We start from the raw sequence: 20,028 nt of genomic DNA, 5'->3' as shown, positions 1-20,028 counted from the left end.
CAGTTTCAGCCTGCATCACACACTGCTCTCTGCTCTTAAATGTGCTTCAATGCCATGGGACTGCCTGAAACCTTCAAATGGTCCCAACCAGGCTGCAAACAATGCCACCACCCCAAGAAAGCATCACAAAGTGTGTGGGTGTGGGTGGGTGTGTGCACGCTGAGCTCCAGCTGTCCCAGGACACCCTCCCAGCTGTGTCCCCCACTGAGGGCCTTGGCTGCTGCTCCCTGCTATGTGCCCACCAACAGGCCCAGCCGCTTCTGCTCATCAGCAAGGCCCTGATGTCTATTTGTCTTGAACCCTGAGGTGTGCTTCCCACGATCTGAGTCATTTTTAGAGTTCAGGTCAGCTGCTCTCCAGATGCACCTCAAAGGGCCTGTCTTGCTGCTTCCTCTTGACTAGACTCTTCATTAGATGCCACGTGACAGAGGCACCACACTGGTGAAATTGATTCAAGTCTTGCATCTCTCAGCTTCTACAACTTCCTGCCCCTTCTGTGTGCCCAGCCCTGTCCTCAGAGGCTGTCTGAACCCAGGGAAATCTGTGTCCTCACCTGCTAAACCCCCTTCCACCCTGCCACCCCCTGCAAAAATTCAGTGATGCCTGGCTACAGAACTGAATAAGTCCAGCCTCCTCCACTTCAAAGCCCAGATTGAAATGATTTTTCCCCAAAACTTGCAAATAATGTAAATGCCCCTTCACTGAGGCTGGGCGAGCTTGGGGAAACCTTCTCCTGTGCTACACATTTCAGTTCGTTCTCACCATCCTAGGAGCCAGGTTAGGGGTGACCTGTCCCTACTACCACCTCTACAGGACTGTTGCTCTGTCCTTCCCTGAAAAACAAAACAAAGTCAGCCCAACCCCAAACTGACCAGAAAACAGGCCCTCATTCCTTAAAAATGCCATATTCGACCCTCGAGTTGTGGGGGCAATCTGAGCCCCTATTTTGTGTGTCCTCCTGAGGGGGCAGCTGAAGCACTGCAGAATGAGGAAAGCCTATTCCCAGCCCGTGATAATAGCGTGGGTCTCTGTCGAGGCAAAACAGTGAATTCCAAACTCACCTGCCATATATTTCCTAAGGAAGCAAATGTCCCAGGATATTTTAGAGAAGAAAGGACAAAAAGAAGGCCAGTTTAAAAGAATCATGTGTTGTGAATCAAGCAAATTAAGAAAGTGAGTACTGGGGGTAACCAATCTCCAGGTAGAGGTTAAGCCTGGGGGAGCAGCCTCTTTAAACAAATACTGGCACAGAGACCTGCTTGTGCTGGTTGATAAGAGGCATTTCCACATCCTGGCTGGGCGAGGCCATCAGCTGCCGCCGCTGTGGTGTAGAGGCAGAAGCCTTCTGTTTATTCCGGCACATGCAGACCAGGAAGAAAAGGCACGCGATGACAAGGGGAATGGCGATGCTTGGAACCAAGATGTACAGAATTCCCATCCTGCTGCTGTCCTGGGGACCTGTGAACAGCAAGGCATCCATGGTTTTTCTGAAAATACCCGCCCTTTTCAACTCAGAGTTCTCCACCAGCCCACTCCCACCTCCAACTAAAATATTTAAGCACTAGCAGATAGTTATGTAAGCTGCATGAAGGGACAAAATTACAACCCAAACCTCAAAAAACATTGTGTACCCCCGAATGCACACCATGTGAGGCATGACCTAGAACTCCCTGCCAGGGGAGCAATTCAGAACACAGAGCACAAACAACGGACTCTAAAGGTCTTACAGTAGCAGTCACCACCAACACGTTGCTTCCTAACCTGAATCCTGTTGGACATGGATGCTCTGACCTTTTCGTGTTGACTAAACTTGATGAGTTGACTAAACTTGATGAAACATAAGTGTCATGCTGATCCTCAGTGAAAGGAACTGGATATTGGGACTAGACATGATCCTTGACTTCATTCAACATTTTAGGGTTTTCCTCATGTTTATACAATGAACGTATATTCTTAAAAGGCAATCATTAAAAATGCACATGATTTAAAAGAGCACTGGCAGCCAACGGGTTTAACCCAACAATATGCAGCAGGGGTATACAAACTCTTGAAAAACAATGGGTAAGATGTACAAACACTGAGGCTTCAGGACGTTTTTCTTTCTTTTTTTTACTCTCTCTCTTTTTTTCCCCCTCTCTCTCTTTTTTTCCCCCTCTCTCTCTTTTTTTCCCTCTCTCTCTCTTTCCCCCTCTATGGTGAAGAGCAACGCACAGTCTACCCCTACAGGGTTCACAGAAAGCACAGAGGGCATTGGGCCGCAAGGCTGAAGCACCTCGGTGCTGCCCTCTGAGGGAGAGTTAAGGCTTCTTCTCTGTGATGCGGAAGCATGTTTTCCAAAGCCCCGCCCCTGAATGCCCCCAGCAGGTTTCATCTTAACCTTGTGAATAATTACACGGGAACTTGGGCTTCCCTATAACCAGTGGTAATGAGCTTTCCATCAGAAAGCAAACAAGTGGTTTCTGGTCCACATGGTCCCTTAAAGAGCTAACTCAGTTCTAAAAATCACCACTATCACCAGCACTGTCCCAAACCCAGTCTTGTTGCCTTGTCTCCAAAAGAAGATAAAAATCAAATACAACCACCCACAAAACCCTCCTGGTCCCCCACTCTGGAGGCAGATGTTCTCAAAGCCTCAGGGGCAGCGGAGATTCTGGGTCATTTTTCCTAAATAAGGGCTAGGAGGGAAATTTCATGATCCTCAAGCCAAGATGAGATGTGAGCACAATCCATAGTTTCGTATATCCATTTATTTTATCATTATCTTTTAAAAGTCATTAACAGAATACATGCTTATTAATAATTATAGTATTAGAGGAAACTGAATATTCTTAATAGGTAATTTGGAAATGGCAATCCACTCTAATATTCTTGACTGGGCAATTCCATGGGCAGAGGAGCCTGGTACTACAGTCCACTGGGTCACGTCAGACACAACTGAGCATGCACACTTTTCACTTCATACCATTGCTAACAGGTTGGTATTCACTTATTTTTTGATGTATATATTTAAGTTGAACATGAAATAACCAATATTCAACTAATTTGACATAGAAAAAGCAGCTCGTACAGTTTTTAAGAATAGAATTTAAATAGAACTCATTTAAAATAGAATCATATCATCCATATTTTCCTGCTCCTGGTTTTGTGGCAGAATAATATACTAGACCAGAAGGGCTTCCCTGGTGGCTCAGTGGTAAAGAATCTGCCTGCCAATGCAGGAGATGCAAGTTCGTTCCCTGGGTTGGGAAGATCCCCTGGAGGAGGAAATGGCAGTCCATTCCAGTATTTTTGCCTGGGAAATATCATGGACAGAGGAACCTGGCGGGCTACAGTCCTGGGGTACGAAAGAGTTGGATGCAAATTAGCAACTAAGCAACAACAACACAATATACTAGACTATGTTTCTTGAAGAACACACAGTGCCAGCCATTCATCAAGAACTGCACATTGTCCCGCGGCACAGATGAACTGCTGCCTCATCCCCTGTTGGTAAACAACTGCCTGTTTATTTAGCTCTCAGAAGTGATTCTGCAACAAATACCCTTGCATTTCTGCCCGTTTAAGTGCAAATATTTCTGCAAAGTAAAATTCCTGTGGCATTGCCAGAGGAAAGAACATACATATTTCTTTATCTCTTGATTAAATTTTAATTACAAAAATAATAACTGCTCACTGTAAAAACATCTTGCAAGTATGCTAAGTCACTTCAGTCATGTCCAACTCTTTGAGACTGTGGCCCCCCAGGCTCCTCTGTCCATGGGATTCTCCAGGCAAGAATGCTGGAGTGGGTTGCCATTTCCTTCTCCAGGGGATCTTCCCAACCCAGAAACTGAACCCACATCCCCTGTGGCTCCTGAGTTGGCAGGCGGATTCTGTACCACTGAACCACCTGGAAAGCCCAGAGATAACGACGTCTATAAAATTTGCAACCATGAACTACACACTTTTCTTCTAGTTATAATTTAAGAGAGAAACTTCAGGGAAAACAATTAAGAGATTTAAGTTCTATTTTCTCCTCACTCTGCTAAGTCTACGTGTAACAGTTGAGCAGAGTGGGAGGTGAGGGAGGAGGAACAGGAGGGCTGCACCCCAACCACAGATGCTGGTCTCAGAAGCTGGTTGTAATTGCAATGGGAAGCATTTTCACTAATAGTGGGAAATGCTTGACAGTGTTCATTGAGAAACAAGATGCCAAACTGAATATCCCAAGACCACACATGGAATGACAGAAGGGCCCCCAAATGTAAACAGCAGTCTCTGCGGAGTGGTGAAACTAGAGGTGATTTGCACATTCTTCTTTAGTTTTTTTTTTTTTTTTCCCTTCTATAATTTAAAAAGGCCTGTAATGACCAGGTATTACTTTTATAACCAGCCACGACTTTACATAAAACAAATAATCATGGTGGTGAAACACGATGGGTGGGGGATCCCAGAGCTACCAGCCTCCTGGTACCATGTCATCACAAAGTACACCCCCCAGTCAACATTTTAAAAAAAAGAGAGAATACATACTACAAGAGGGTACGTCACACAGTTCCATGCGTACGTTTTTATTCTGCGTGAAGCACCAGGGGCCTTCCATCTGCCCTCCAGGGTTCCGGCAGTAGGCATGCCCCCCTCCGAGCTCCGGGAAGTCGGTGCTTGTCAGCTGGTGGCTGTGGGGGTGCTGCAGGGCCCACGGCTGGCACTGGTGCCCCGACTTGGTGGTGCTCGCCGTCCCTCTGTAATCCGTGCCTGAGCCATTGTAGCACTGATGATCTGAGAGAGAAGGTTTGTCAGGAGGCCCGAAAGTTAAGAGGAAGCAGCCCTCCTCTGTGGGTCCAGGGAGCACCCGTCTTCAACTATTCCAAAAAGGAAAAACCAAACCACCTCGCCAAATCGGAATTTCCAAAAGACCAAGGGATTGGAGGTAACTTCCAAGAAAAGAAGTCCTCAAGCCCACAAATTAAATGGATGGATGCACCAGGGACATATGTGGGGAAGAACCTGATCAGAAGTTTATGACCCTGAAATAGCAGGCACCCCCCCCCCCCCAACAATGACGATGTCAACCCTAACCTCACCTTCACTTGCATTAGAAACAAAACCAAACTATACAGGAGGGATGAGAAACTTCCAGACCTGGCCCCCAAACTCAGTGAGGACGGGGCTCAGCCTGCTGTGAGCAGAGCCCCAGCCCCCCTGGGAGCCCACTCCACTCCCAGGGGAGACCCAGGTCTCTTTGAGTCACACCTGGGATGTGTGTTTGTTGAAAACCAGTTACACTGTGCTTGTTGTGTGCAGGCACTGTGTTAAGAACTTTCTAAATATTAACTCATTTCATCTTCATTCCAGCTCCTGAGGTTAGTAGTTATTATCATGGTGTAATATGAGGAAACTGATATTTAAGCAACTTGCCAGGAGGTTCATGATGTCAGCTGAGTTGCCAGGCTTTGGATGGTGCAGTGGGTCTGGAGACCAGGCTCTGGCCACCCTGGTGAGGAGCCCTGCTGCTCTAGGGAACTCCGGCCTCACCAAGGAAGTGAGTATTTCCCAAGTCTGGGAGGAAGTCGACCTCTTTTCTGGGTCGGCTCCTCTCAAGGAGCACCACCATCCTCAGTCAGCTGCTGAGAGATGCTTGTGCACCACAGGGAAGGCTTGAAAGGGGGCTCTGTTTTCCCCTAAGCTCCTTTCTTGGAGGTAGGCCCAGAGTCCTCCCGTCTTGGAGAAGCTCAGTGTGCGGCTCACTGGGGTAGAGTGACTTATTGGGGATCCACAGACAGGCAGCGTCAGGAGGGCTGTGCGCCGGCAACTAGATGATAGGGAGTCCGCACCCCGGGGCTGCCCTACCGGAATGGGGTGGGTTTGTGGGACTTTCCTGGACGGCTGGAATTGGGTCCCCAGGTTCTAAGAGGCAGGACCCAGGTCCTGGGGGAGGACGAGTAGGGACTCACAGCGGCCCAGCCTCTCGGCTGGGATGCCAATGCGCATGCAGTTGGCGGCGTCGGGGCTCTCGGGCATGGGCAGCGCCTCGCACTTGGGCAGCTGCAGCCGCATGAGGATGAGCGGGTTGGAGCGCGCGATCGTGTACTCCTGGCGGCACAGGTCGCTCTCCAGCACCTCGCACTCGTCCCGGCACAGTTCGCGCGGCTTGGGCGCTCGGGATCGCGCGTCGCACAGCGGGAACACGAAGTGGCAGAAGGACGGGATGGCGAACTGCGAGCACTGGTCTGACAGGTGCGTGGAGGTGCCGATCATGGTGAAGGCGGCTGCGGAGGAGGCGAGGCCAGAGTTAGGGTGGGGTGGGCCCTGCTTCGGGGCAAACACCCTGCACGGCCACCCCTGCCCAGCGCCCCTGGTCCCATCTTCGGTCCAGGCCCTCGACCCTGCCCGGCACACTGGTTCCCATCTCTCATCTGTGCCCCACCCCCAGCCCTCCGGCTTGCCTTCTGCTGGCCCAGAGTGGCTCTCAGGAGAGCAGCACCCCAGGGAGCACATGGGCCGCCCAGATTTGCAACTGACACAGAAAGGCCCTGGTCCTAGGGCTTCCCTTATGAACATCAAAAATGAAACAAGAAAGGAGGAAAACCAGGCCACAGATCTCATCCCCCTAGATACTACTTCCAAGGCACAAAGATTCTGGTACCAGACCCCAAACCACTTCCTAAGGTCCTGTTATGAACCGGCTCTGCCAGTTGGTGGTAGGCAAAGCCATGGGCTGAGTGGCTTCTAGAAGGAGAGGTTGGAGAAGAGGCATAAGGTCGGAGCTTTGGTCTTCCTGACATCTTGGAGCCTGCGTGCAGAAGGGAGGCCTGGCCAAGGAGTGGACGACCCAGGGTATGAACACAGAGAGCCAGAAAGATGAACGATCAGCCCTGTGACCTGCGGCCCAAGGAGTCCATGACAATGGGAGTGGACAGCGGGGATTCCTTCTGGTGGAGTCTGGGGAGAGCCCAGAAGCAACCAGAGGAGGTTCAAAGTTGGGAGAGCGGCAGGGCTTTGTGAAGGAGAGCAGAGAAGCAAGCCATCACAGGAGTGTCTGGAGCCCAGGTCGGCTGGCTTGCTTTTAGGGGCGAGACATCACAGGATGGGGCTTGATGGGAAGAACTGACACCTGCATGGACAAAGGAAAGGGGTGGGGGCTGCAGAGACCAAGTCTGGGCAGGTGGATGGGAGCAGAGTTGCCAGTGGCAGGCGGGAAGGTGTGCACTCCAGGGCCCTTTGGGTTGTGGCAGTCAGCACTCAAAGGAAAGCATCACCTGCCCCATCTGTGCCCGCCCCACTTTGACCTGCGTAGGACCTGATTATAAGGATCTGACCCTGGCCAGCTACAGAGAGGTCCCTGTGCCTACACTCCCTGCTGAGAGAAGGTGAGAGAACCTAGAGAGATTGGAATTTAGTCCTTGGGACACTTCAGCTCCACCCATCACCTGTAGTGCCGTGCCTAGTGCGGCCAGCAGGTGGCACTGCTGGTACCCATTTCCCTCCAAAGACCCAGCAAGGTACCCATGGCTGGCACTGGGTTAGATGAGCTGGCATGGGAGCCCGGTTCTGGCCCAGCCCTTTCATTTACCACAGAACTGGCAGTCACTCAGTCCTTTCTGTACCTGGGTCTCTATCTGTCGAGTGATTTGTTGAGGCCACACTTTGGGAAATGGAAACCCACGTGGAGCCTATAAAATAGCGCAGGAGGTAAACAGCCCCTTTGGTCCAGGGGGCTCTGGTAATAGGCTGTCTCCATGCACCACACGCAGCACTGGGTGCTGGGAACTCTGTAGCGTGTTCGTCATGTCATCCTTAGCCTTCGGTCCCTTCTGGCCAATATTAAAATTGCAGAACAGACAGGTAAGAGGTTGAGGTGCAGGGTCTCTTAGGGTTGGCTGGCGAACTGGGTTTGAACCCAGTTCAGTCTCCTCATGTGAGCTGACAACTGACTCCCAGATCTGTCACCAGTTTTGGCCTCTACCCCCAGGCAGCGAAAGGCCTAAGAAAGCCAGAGGTGGCATCGCTTTGGGGCTATCAACTAAGGATGTGAAGGCCGCCCCTTACAGGACTGCTCCTCTCCCTGCCCCAGAGCCCATCACGTGAGGACGTAGCTCTGAAAGATGGTTCTAGGCATCACAGAGAGCCAACAACCCATGTGCTTGTTTTTGTTTACATCCAGCACATCACTTTGATGGTTCTGGGGCTCATTTCTGGGAAGCTTCCAGTGTCCCTGGAACTCATTCTGACAAGCATTCTCTTCAAACAGACTGTCTCCACAACCAACACAGTTTCTAAACCATCAGTCAGGCAGTCTAGAGCAACTTCACATTGACATTTTCAAAAATACACAAATCTAGAGAACCCTCCTTCTAAACTTGTATCTTTAAAAAAGTGCTATAGCATGAGTCTGCTTAGATATCTGAGTTGTTATCCTTTAAACTTCCTGAAGAAACAACGGAGAGACAGCCCTGTGCCTTGAATCAGTGTTTGCCAATTAGTGGGATACACAATTAATTCTGGAGTCTGTGGCTGGTATTTTAAATGATGATTAGAATGGAACAGAGGATGTCAGAGTGCATGGTTTATATTAAGGCTGGAACCAAGTTTTTTCATTAATGAAATAAAACTGAAGGGATAAATTAGCTTGCACTGCCTTTGTTAAAGCGAATGTTGTTTCCTGTAACCCATTTCAGTTCTATGAAGCAGATATATATGGATACTAAGTCACGATGTAAAGTATACTTTATACTACGGGTTGTGATCAGAAAGTTCAAGAAGTTCTGCTTTAAATGGCATAGGGAGCTTTTCCAATGAGAGAGAGAACAAACAAGTTCAAAACATGTGCCCACTGGACCATTACGGCACCTTCCAGGATCTCGGAGTCCCATTACTGCCCTTCCATTTCTCACTGGACACCTGACCGTGTCCTCAGGGGTCTCTGTAGCCATGGGCCAGGCAGGTTAGACCTTAGACCCTCCAGACTGAGGGCGAAAGACAAAGCCAGGGTCAAACTGGACTTAGAAGAACATTCAGTGACACCTGCGTGAGTTTCTACCTGGGGTCCTCCTTTGTATCCCTACAGGGCAGTGCTTTGCCAGCCCCTCTGCAAATCCCTCCAGAATCTCCAGGGAGCCCACATCAGGGATCAGCCTGGGTCAAGAATCACTGTGCAGAGAACCTAGTTCAACTGGGACACTTGCCATCTTCACCAGATTCTCCTTGTTCCTTAAAGAGTCCAAGGAGAAAATGTGGGGTTTTGTGAGGAGAGCAGAGACGTGGGGTGGGGGGAGGGCTTTTCAGGGCCTTGGTTTAATTCATTTTCTCACTTCTTAAGGAGTTTCCCCCAGGAAGTTCTTAACATCAACTTCTTATATGACGGAAAACGAGCACGTTCACTCCTAAAGGATCTGAACCACTTCTCATACGGTGGAGCAGGTAACCAAAGACCTGACTGTGCCCAGAAACCAAGGGCTGATGGGGGTCTGAGTTCACTGCAATGTCCCTAGGGTACAGCTGATGGTCTGGAACTTCTGTACCCAATACCTAAAATCTGGCCCAGGTACTTTGTACTCAAGCCAGGATCCTTGTAACTCTGAGAAGGCATAAGAGCTAAGAAAGAACCGAGACTGAACATCACAGGTGCTAAGCTAAGAACCGAGACTGAACATCACAGGTGCTGGCCTGGCCATGTGGGTAGTGGAGGGAAACAGGACAGCGCAGGGCTTGGGAACCGCTCACCTGACTGCAGTCAGCGTCCACTCCAGGCAGACTGCGCTTGCTAATTTGCATATACAAATAGGAATATTTTAGGATAAACTGCAACCACTTCTGATAAAGGCCTCTGATTTCTCTTGCAGGAGACATGGCACAAGGATTCACTGGCCATGGTTGTAAGGGACAAAATACACAAATGAGATTGCAAACACACCAGCGGGGCGACAGGCAGCTGCATGCATGCTCAGTGTCTCAGAACAAAGGACTGCACTCCTACCTGTGATTCGGTTTTCAATCTCCCCCTGCATCTGAAGAGAGTCCACATAAATGGTCCGGTTCCCAATGAAACGCGCACAGGCAATTCCCCGGTAAGGCTGGCAGAATCCATCCTCATGGTAGTCGTCTCTGGGAAAAACACACGATCCGTGAGCACACTGAAATTATCCCCAAGGATTTTGTTTTTCTTGTTAAATCCAGCATCTGGTGAGCTAGCCATCTTGTCGCTTGGCATCTACCTGAATGCACTGAAAACTTCTGTCCACACAAAAACCTATGTGTGCGTGTTCAGTCATGTCTGACTCTTTTCGACTCCATGGACTGTAGCCTGCCAGGCTCCTCTGTCCATGGGATCTCCAAGGCAAGACTATTGGAGTGGGTTGCCATTTCCTATTCCAGGGGATCTTCCCAACCCAAGGATTGAACCCATATCTCTGTGTATCCTGCACTGGCAGGTAGATTCTTTACTACTGCACCATCTGGGAAGCCCACAAAAACACACACACAGACATTTATAGCAGCTTAATCCATAACTGCCAAAACTTGGAAGCAACCAAAATGTCCATAGTGAATGAATAAACTGTGGCACATCCAAGCAATAGAATATTACTCAGCCCTGAAAAGAAAAGAGCGATCAAGAAAAGATATGAAAAAAAAAAAACATGGAGGCAACTTAAATGCATGTTACTAAGTGAATGAAGTCAATCTGAAATGGCTGCATGCATACGTATGATCCCAATTCTATGATATTCTAGAAGAAGCAAAATTATGGAGCAGTAAGAACATAGATGCGGAGAAGGCAATGACACCCCACTCCAGTACTCTTGCCTGGAAAATCCCACAGACGGAGGAGCCTGGTAGACTGCAGTCCACGGGGTCACTAAGAGTCGGACACGACTGAGAGACTTCCCTTTCACTTTTCACTTCATGCATTGGAGAAGGAAATGGCAACCCACTCGAGTGTTCTCGCCTGGAGAATCCCAGGGACAGCGGAACCTGGTTGCCTGCCGTCTATGGGGTCGCACAGAGTCAGACACGACTGAAGCGACTTAGCAGCAGCAGCAAGAACATAGATGAATGCCAAAGGGTTGGTGATGGGGGTTGGTGAATAGGAAAACAGGACATTTTTAGGGCAGTGGATCTACTCTGAATGATACTTTAATGGTGGATACATGTTATTATACATTCGTGCAAACCAGAGAACATGCAACACCAAGAGTGAATGAAGCTTATCGTAAATCATGCTGCTACTGCTCAGCCACTTCAGTCATGTCCGACTCTTTGTAACCCCATGGACTATAGCCTGGCCAGGCTCCTCTGTCCATGGGATTCTCCAGGCAAGAATACTGGAGTGGGTTGCCATGCCCTCCTCCAGGAGATCCTCCTGACTTCAGTTAATAATAATGTATCAATACTGACTGCTTTACAGCTGTGGTGTTGGAGAAGACTCTTGAGAGTCCCTTGGACTGCAAGGAGATCCAACCAGTCCATCCTAAAGGAAATCAGGCCTGAATATTCATTGGAAGGACTGATGTTGAAGCTGAAACTCCAATACTTTGGCCACCTGATGCGAAGAGCTGACTCATTGGAAAAGACCCTGATGCTGGGAAAGATTGAAGGGCAGGAGGAGAAGGGGATGACAGAAGATGAGATGGTTGGATGGCATCACTGACTCAATGGACATGAGTTTGAGTAAACTCCAGGAGTTAGTGATGGACAGGGAGGCCTGGCGTGCTGCAGTCCATGGGGTCGCAAAGAGCCGGACGTGACTGAGCGACTGAACTGAACTGAACTGGCTTATATTTATGTAACAAATGCACCATACTAACACAAGATGTCACTGATAGCGAAAATTGTATGTGGAGATGGGGGGGACGAGTACCTGAGCTTTCTCTATACTTTCTGTTCAATTTTTCTGTGAACTTAAAATTGACCTAAACTATAGAGCCTATTCATTAAAAAAAAAAATCAGCATCTCTAAGGCAGGGTGAGGAGGGGGGGAATGGAACTAGTTGAGTATGAAGGACTAGTTGAGTATGAAAGATGGATTGAAGGATTGAAAAAAACATGAAGCATGCACATAGGTGTGTACATGTTCATGCCTGTGTTCAAATATACACAGAATATTAACAGTCGATGTGTTCCGTCTTGGTCTTAAACTACATTGTAAACATTACATCTCTATTAACTTCCATTGTTTGCAAGCAAGGCGTCTATGAAGATGATGACCATTTGGAAACTGTGTTCTACCATTAAGCAATAGGAGAGAATTCTTTCAAATGGAGAAAGGCAATGGAGAGGATGCCAAAGAGTCAGGCAGGACCTCAAAGAGTTTGTACAGTCAGAAGTGCTCATTACACGACAGAGGAGTGACCTCATCATTGCTCCACAGCACAGACCATGTGTACAAATATGGGGGACAGGGAAGGAGACTCTCACAAGCACAGCCCTCCCTCTTGCCCCCCACTGCAACCTTCCCAGCCTGGAGGGAATAGCCTGTACACGTCCCTTTGGAGTCTGTGCTAAATTATTTTCAGTAAAACCTGTTAGTTCTGCCTTCGGCTGATGAGGTCAGTCATTCTAAGCAGATAGATGCTTTTTAAAGTGGCCCTGAGGATGCTCCAAGGAGACAGTAAAAGTGGGCTAAAGCACATATATCAGGGCTGCCATCCACTGTGGAGCACATGGGGTATTGTGCTCCCACAACAAGCTTCAGCACGTGCCTCAGGCCTGTGATCTGCTTGCTTTCCAGCAAATCTGCAACCTGCCATAAGCCCCACACCTGTCATCCACGCTACATTGATTTAAACCATCCCCCAGTGAAATCTGGGTTGTGTCCAAATTCACCAAATGGACTTAAGAATCCCTATCTTAGCTTTCTCACAAATGGAAAGTCGGGACGCTTGTAACAGTGGAGACAATGGGTCTGGCAGGACACAGTCTCTTTAGCCGCCTCTGGCTCTCTCCCTCGTTTGCTGTCTTCCTGGCCCCTGAAGAAAATCTCTTTTTCAAAGAAAAGAACTTGGAGCCATAAATAATCTAAAACAGGCGATTCTGGTGTCAGTGAAAGCCGGGTGCCCTTTCTCTCAAGCTCACGGGCCATTATTTCTTTGGGTCAAGAATTCCTTAAACATCGTTTAAATAGGCAAGCACATGTGCTAACAATACACACCCAACCCACCTCTCTCTCTCTCTTTGTGAGCTGGCGTTAACTGCTGATTAAACTAAAACTAATGCCTACACTTGCCAAATACAGAAACACAAGTACAAGTCAACTTTGCCCTGGTGTTCGAGTTCCATGTCACTGTTTGCAGACTGGGTTTAGGGCGCTTGCCTGCTATGCCAGGAGGAACATTAAGATGTGCATTTTCTTATTAACATCAGCTCTACAGAGGATCGGAGAAGGCAATGGCACCCCACTCCAGTACTCTTGCCTGGAAAATCCCATGGATGGAGGAGCCTGGTAGGCTGCAGTCCATGGGGTCGCTAAGAGTCAGACACGACTGAGTGACTTCACTTTCACTTTTCACTTTCTTGCCTTGGAGAAGGAAATGGCAACCCATTCCAGCGTTCTTGCCTGGAGAATCCCAGGGACGGGGGAGCCTGGTGGGCTGCCATCTATGGGGTCGCAGAGTCAGACACGACTGAAGTGACTTAGCAGCAGCAGCAGCAGCTACAGAGGATACGAGATTTTATTCAGTTGGTCCCTTGGGTGACCCCACAAGAACGAGTCTTTTCCTTACTCTGCCTCAAGAGTCAGGGACTAGAAAGCCTGGTCTATCACTGTGGGCTTCTCTTTGGCCACTGGTCATGTGCCCACAGGATTGGGGAAGCAACAAGGGTACAGGCAAGACACACTGAGAGGGGGCTTAAGGGCGACCACAGCCGCCTTTTTTTTTTTTTTTAACTTTACAATATTTTATTGGTTTTGCCATATATCAACATGAATATGCCACAGGTATACACGTGTTCCCCATCCTGAACCCTCCTCCCTCCTCCCTCCCCGTACCATCCCTCTGGGTCATCCCAGTGCACCAGCCCCAAGCATCCAGTATCGTGCATTGAACCTGGACTGGCGACTTGTTTCAAATATGATATTATACAAGTTTCAATGCCATTCTCCCAAATCATCCCACCCTCTCCCTCTCCCACAGAGTCCAAAAGACTTTCTATACATCAGTGTCTCTTTTGCTGTCTCGTACACAGGGTTATTGTTACCATCTTTCTAAATTCCATATATATGCATTAGTATACTGTATTGGTGTATTTCTTTCTGGCTTACTTCACTCTGTATAATAGGATCCAGTTTCATCCACCTCATTAGAACTGATTCAAATGTATTCCTTTTAATGGCTGAGTAATACTCCATTGTGTATATGTACCACAGCTTTCTTATCCATTCATCTGCTGATGGACATCTAGGTTGCTTCCATGTCCTGGCTATTATAAACAGTGCTGCGATGAACATCGGGGTACACGTGTCTCTTTCAATTCTGGTTTCCTCAGTGTGTATGCCCAGCTGTGGGATTGCCGGATCATAAGGCAGTTCTATTTCCAGTTTTTTAAGGAATCTCCACACTGTTCTCCGTAGTGGCTGTACTAGTTTGCATTCCCACCAACAGTGTAAGAGGGTTCCCTTTTCTCCACGCCCTCTCCAGCATTTATTGCTTGTAGACTTTTGGATCGCAGCCATTCTGACTGGCCCCCTTATTTCCGTGGGCTTCTAATCTGAATTTTAGAGAACGTCCAGAAACACAAACAGAAACGTTTGGACAGTGACATCCTCCAGGTTTCTGAATTTTGGGAGAACAAGTGAGAATTATTTGTCGGTCTCAAACAGTTCTGTCTTATCTTTACCTGGCATTGTTTGGGTCCTCTGAAGAGGGACAGAGCTGGAGAAAGTCTGTAAAACCGGTCATTCAGAGACCAAAGGAAAGTGCTGACACAGAAGCTGTCTTCAATAAAATCCCTTAAACCACATCAGTGAAACAAGCATGCTCACCAAATCTCAGAAATCAATATGATAGAAACTCAGTTTTGGAAATCTCCTTCATTCCTGATGCCACCAGGTACTAATAGCACAGATGAAGAGGAAACCTTTATAGCAACAAGTTCATAGTAGAGGAGGAGAGAGACAGAAATAACTACAATCTTAGGTTAAAAAAAAAGCTATGGGAAAGGAGTTGGAGATTGGGAAGAAAAAGAAAAAGGAATCATTATACTGTGATAGAAAAGGCTTCTTCACAAAGGGATTAGGAGATGGTGGGCCACTTCAGCACCTTCCCTGTAATGGTACCTGCTAGAAACAAAAACTGGTTTGAAGAAAAGCTTACAAAAATTCCTTGTTATAAACAATGAATAATCTTTAAAGTAAAGTATGGCAACCCACTCCAGTACTCTTGCCTGGAAAATCCCATGGACAGAGGAGCCTAGTGGGCTACAGTCCATGGAGTCTCAAAGAGTCAGGCACGACTGAGCGACTTCACTTTCACTTTTCACTTTCATGCATTGGAGAAGGAAATGGCAACCCACTCCAGTGTTCTTGCCTGGAGAATCCCAGGGACAGAGGAGCCTGGTGGGCTGCTGTCTATGGGGTCGCACAGGGTCAGACACGACTGAAGCGACTTAGCAGCAGCAGCAGCAGGCTCCTTTGAGGTTGAAAAGTAATCAATAACCAAAACTCAAAGGTAGTTACAAATTGTGTAGGAAGGTAACTTTTCCCCCCAATTTTTTTTGTTAAAACTGGTTAAATAATTTCATAATTGTTACTGTTATTATGAGAAGGTCTGTTTGTCTGTGATAAATAGGCTTCCTGCTTGAGGAAAGCAGAGGAAGCAACATCTTTAACAAAAATGGATCCTAAACTCCATAAGCTTCAGATGACCTGCTAGTAACCTAGTAAGTTGATGTAACAAAACACTTTTCAGAAGGAGATGACAAAATCTAGAGTATAAACCACAATGTCTGGTGTACAATAAAAAATCACCTGTGAACGCATGTGAGGAGACAAGAAAATATAACCTATGGTCAAGAGAAACAAACCCAGATGTTAGACTTAGAAGACCAGGACTTTAAGGAACCAAAAGTATGGTAAACAATGTACAAAAGAAAGTATAATGAAGATATTAGTAATCTCAGGAGAGATGGAAACTGTAAAAGAGTCAATGAGAAGAACTAAAACATATAATCTCCAATAAAACATTTATGGTATGATACTAACAACAGATTGGATAAAATTAGAAAAAAAATTGGTCAACTTGACAGGTCAATGGAAAATTTCCAAACTGAAACAAAGAGAGACATAAAGATCTACAAAAAATTAAATAGAGCTTTAGTAAGTTATAGGAAAGTACAGGAGATCTAACACATACAATCAAATTCCAGGAGGAAAAGGGAGATACACAGAGTTGCGGGGAAAGTTTTGAAGAAATGATAGCCAAAATTTCCCCAAATTTGATTAAAATACAGTTACACCAATTAAAGAATGTATGTGAAGAGTGAGCAGAATAAATACAAAGGAAAGCATGCCTGCTGATATCACAGTCAACTTGCTAAAAACTTAGGATAAACATAAAAGGGAGGAAATAAAAAATAATGGCTGATTGCTCATCAGAAACAATGCAAAACAGAAGATGGGAAAATGACAGCTTCAGTGTACTAGCAGAGAAAAATGAAATGTGAATCTGGAATTCTATACTCAGCAAAAATATCTTTCAAATAAAAGGGCCTATTAACCAAGAGACATAACATGAATGAACCTAATTATCAGAGTTTCAGAATTAACAGAACTAGAGGACAAAACAGAAAAATCCATAATTACAGTTGGAAATTTTAATACCTGTCTCTCAACAATTAACTGAGGTAGACAAAATTTAGTGAAGAAACAACAGAAACACTAACCACCCCCTTGACCCTTGGATATCTGTAGAACAATATACCCAATAAGACAGCATACATGTGTCAGCATACATGGCAGTTCACCCAGACAGGCCATATGCTTTTCATAAAATAACTCACAATAAATTTTAAAAAGTGAAAGCATAAATTTCTGATTACACAGAATTAAGTTAGAAACCAATAACAAAAATACATTTAGAACTTCTCCAACTGTTTGGAAATTAAGCAGCACACTTCTAAATAACCTTTATGCTCAAAAAAGAAAATGTAAGAAAAATTAAATAGTATTTTAAATGGAATGAGAAAACATAAAATATGAGAAATGAAAACAGGATACCCCAAATTGTGGAATGTAGCTAAAAGAGTAATTAAGAGAGAACTTTATAGCCTTGCATGCTTAAATTTGGAGAAGGCAATGGCACCCCACTCCAGATAAGATTTTACACCTTAAGAAGTTGGAAAAAGAATGTCAAGTTGAACCTGAAGTAATTAGAAGCAAATACTAATGGTGAGAGAGGAAATCAATAAAATAGAAAACAAACAATAAAAAAATCAATAAAGCCAAAAGTTGATTCTTCAAAAATTAATGAAATTTCTGCTGCTGCTGCTGCTAAGTTGTTTCAGTCGTGTCCGACTCTGTGTGACCCCATAGATGGCAGCCCACCAGGCTCCCCTATCCCTGGGTTTCTCCAGGCAAGAACACTGGAGTGGGTTACCATTTCCTTCTCCAATGCAAGAAAGTGAAAAGCGAAAGGGCTAACACTGAGAAAAAACTGATTAAAAGAAAGCATACATTACCAACACCAGGAATGCACAAGGGGACTCACCAAAGACTTTGAAGATTTAATGACAATAAGAAATTTATGAACAAATAAATGAACATACCCAACAACTTAGAAAAAGATGATAAATGACAACATACCAAAATAAGTACAAATAGGAATAAAAACTCAGATTAGACCCAAATCTCTTGGAGAACTTGGAGTTGTAATCAGAAACCTTCCCATGATTAAAACTCCAGTCCAAAATAAAAGAAAATGGTGAATTCTATCTAGTATTTAAAAAAGAAACTTCAGCAATTTTAAATAAACTCTTTCAGAAGATAAAGAGTAAGATGTACTTTCTAGTTCATCTCACGAGGCAAACGTACCTAGATACAAACAGCTGACAAGTATGCTCCAAGGACATTATAGGCCAGTAGACCTCCTGATCAAAAGGGCAACAGGATCCACTAAACACTAGCAAACTAGACTGAGCAAAATAAAAAGACAATATAGAAATGGGTAGTGAGCCAAAATGGGTTAACCCAGGAGCACAAAGTTACTTCATTTAAAAAACAATTATTGGAAACACAGAGCCAAAGAGAGAAACCATGTATTAATTTCAGTTAATATAAAAAAGTCTTAGTCACTCAGTCCTGTCCGACTCTTTGTGACCCCATGGACTGTAGCCCGCCAGGCTCCTCCATCCATGGGATTTTCCAAGCAAGAATACTGGAGTGGGTTGCCATTTCCTTCTCCAGGGGATCTTCTCAACACAGGGATCGAACTCAGGGATCAAACCCCAGTCTCCCGCATTGTAGGCAGACTCTTTACCATCTGAGCCACCAGAGAAGCCCTAATATAAAAAAGGCAGTTGACAAAACCAATACTCATTCATTTTCAAAACTTTCAACAAAGAAAATAACTTTGTCATTCTAATAAAAAGGCATCTATGAGACAGTCACAATGAATTTCTTACTTAATGGTGAAATAAGGAATATTTTCCCCATAGATATAAGACAAAGATATCTGCTCTTACATTTTCTACCCAACATCACCATGAAATTCATAATCATTACAAAAAGGAGATAGATAGAGGAGAGATGGTAGATAGATAAATAGCTGACAGATTAGAAATGAAGAAAGAAAACTGTCTTCAGTCATAGATGACACAACAATATACATAGAAAATTCTAATGAATATATTTAAAAACTATAAAAATTAATATGGATTTCATAAAGTCACATAAGGTCAATATAATCAATTATATTTTTACATTTGAGCAACAATTAGCAAATGAAATTTTTTTCAAACATCATTTACAATAATATTAAAAATATATGGAGGAGTAGTCAAACTATAGAAAGAAAACAATGGTGATTGTCAAGGGCTGGGGAGGGTGGAAATGAGGGTGGTTATTGTTTAATGTATATAGAGTTTTAATTCGGAAAGATGAAAATGTTCAAGAGGGATGTGATGATGGTTGCATAACAATGCATATGTGCTTAATGCCTCTGAATTATGCACTTAAAACGTTTAAAGTACTGAGAAATAAACCTAACAAAATACATACAAAACTTCCACACATAAAACTTCAAAATATTGCAGAGAGAAAGGAAAGAAAATCTAAATAAACAGAAATACATACCATGTTCATAGATTGGAACACTAGTAGTTTAAAGAAATCAAGTCTCACAAAGTGCAGTATCACCCCATGAAAATGCTAGCAGGCTTTCCTCACAAACTTCCTTTTATTACAAAATAAAAAATAACTACATAATGAGAAAATGTATCTTAACCAAGCGAGAAAAATTAATATCGCCAATAAGGGGCAAACTGATTAACATCACCAATAAGGGGCAAATTGAGAGAAAAATTAACATCACCAATAAGGGGTAAACCTTTAGATATGATACCCTGAGAAGGAAACATCACTTATGTTATTTCAGTAAAAAATGTATAAATAGAATGTAATTGTGAGTAAACATCAGTCAAACTGAAATTTAGAGATATTCTACACAATAACAGTTCTTCACTTATCAAAAATCTTAGTGTCATGAAAGGTCTAGGAACTACTGCAGAGTATAGAGGACTAAGGTAACATGGTGAGGAGCCTGAATCCAGGAGCAGGGGATCTAAAGAGCATTACTGGGACAATGAAAGATACTGGAGTATGACTGGCAATCCAGACACCCTTAAGATGAAGCTGTTGTTCTGTAAGGAAACATTGTTGGTCTGATGGAATATACACCGAATTGTTAAGGGGCAAAGTGGTATAATGAATGCAACCTACGTGCAGATGTTTCAAAAAACAATACTGGCCAACAGCTACAGAGGGAATGATAAGCCTATGGCAAAATGACAAAAATTGGTCAACCTGGGTAAAGACATATGGCATTAGTTATTACTATTCTT

The 20,028-nt window shown here is 45.1% G+C and overlaps 1 protein-coding gene across 2 annotated transcripts in view; it reads right to left on the bottom strand.

Moving 5' to 3' along the window:
* The window catches only part of ROR2 (receptor tyrosine kinase like orphan receptor 2), a 240,034-nt gene that overhangs the window by 2,588 nt on the left and 217,418 nt on the right, over positions 1-20,028 (bottom strand). Inside the window, exons 5-8 of one of the 2 annotated variants that reach the window (XM_006067981.4) lie at positions 9,956-10,083; positions 5,934-6,248; positions 4,513-4,758; positions 1,256-1,458 (exon numbers count right to left, since the gene is read on the bottom strand). In XM_006067981.4, coding sequence (XP_006068043.4) covers positions 1,256-1,458; positions 4,513-4,758; positions 5,934-6,248; positions 9,956-10,083 — 892 coding nt within the window. The remainder of the gene's footprint in view (positions 1-1,255; positions 1,459-4,512; positions 4,759-5,933; positions 6,249-9,955; positions 10,084-20,028) is intronic. The other variant, XR_003108292.3, reaches the window with a different exon arrangement.

Source organism: Bubalus bubalis, chromosome 3, assembly GCF_019923935.1.
Source record: "Bubalus bubalis isolate 160015118507 breed Murrah chromosome 3, NDDB_SH_1, whole genome shotgun sequence".
Classification (NCBI taxonomy): domain Eukaryota; kingdom Metazoa; phylum Chordata; class Mammalia; order Artiodactyla; family Bovidae; genus Bubalus; species Bubalus bubalis.
The sequence above is the reverse complement of the archived record's forward strand: the minus strand, read 5'-3'. Positions and strand labels throughout refer to the sequence as shown.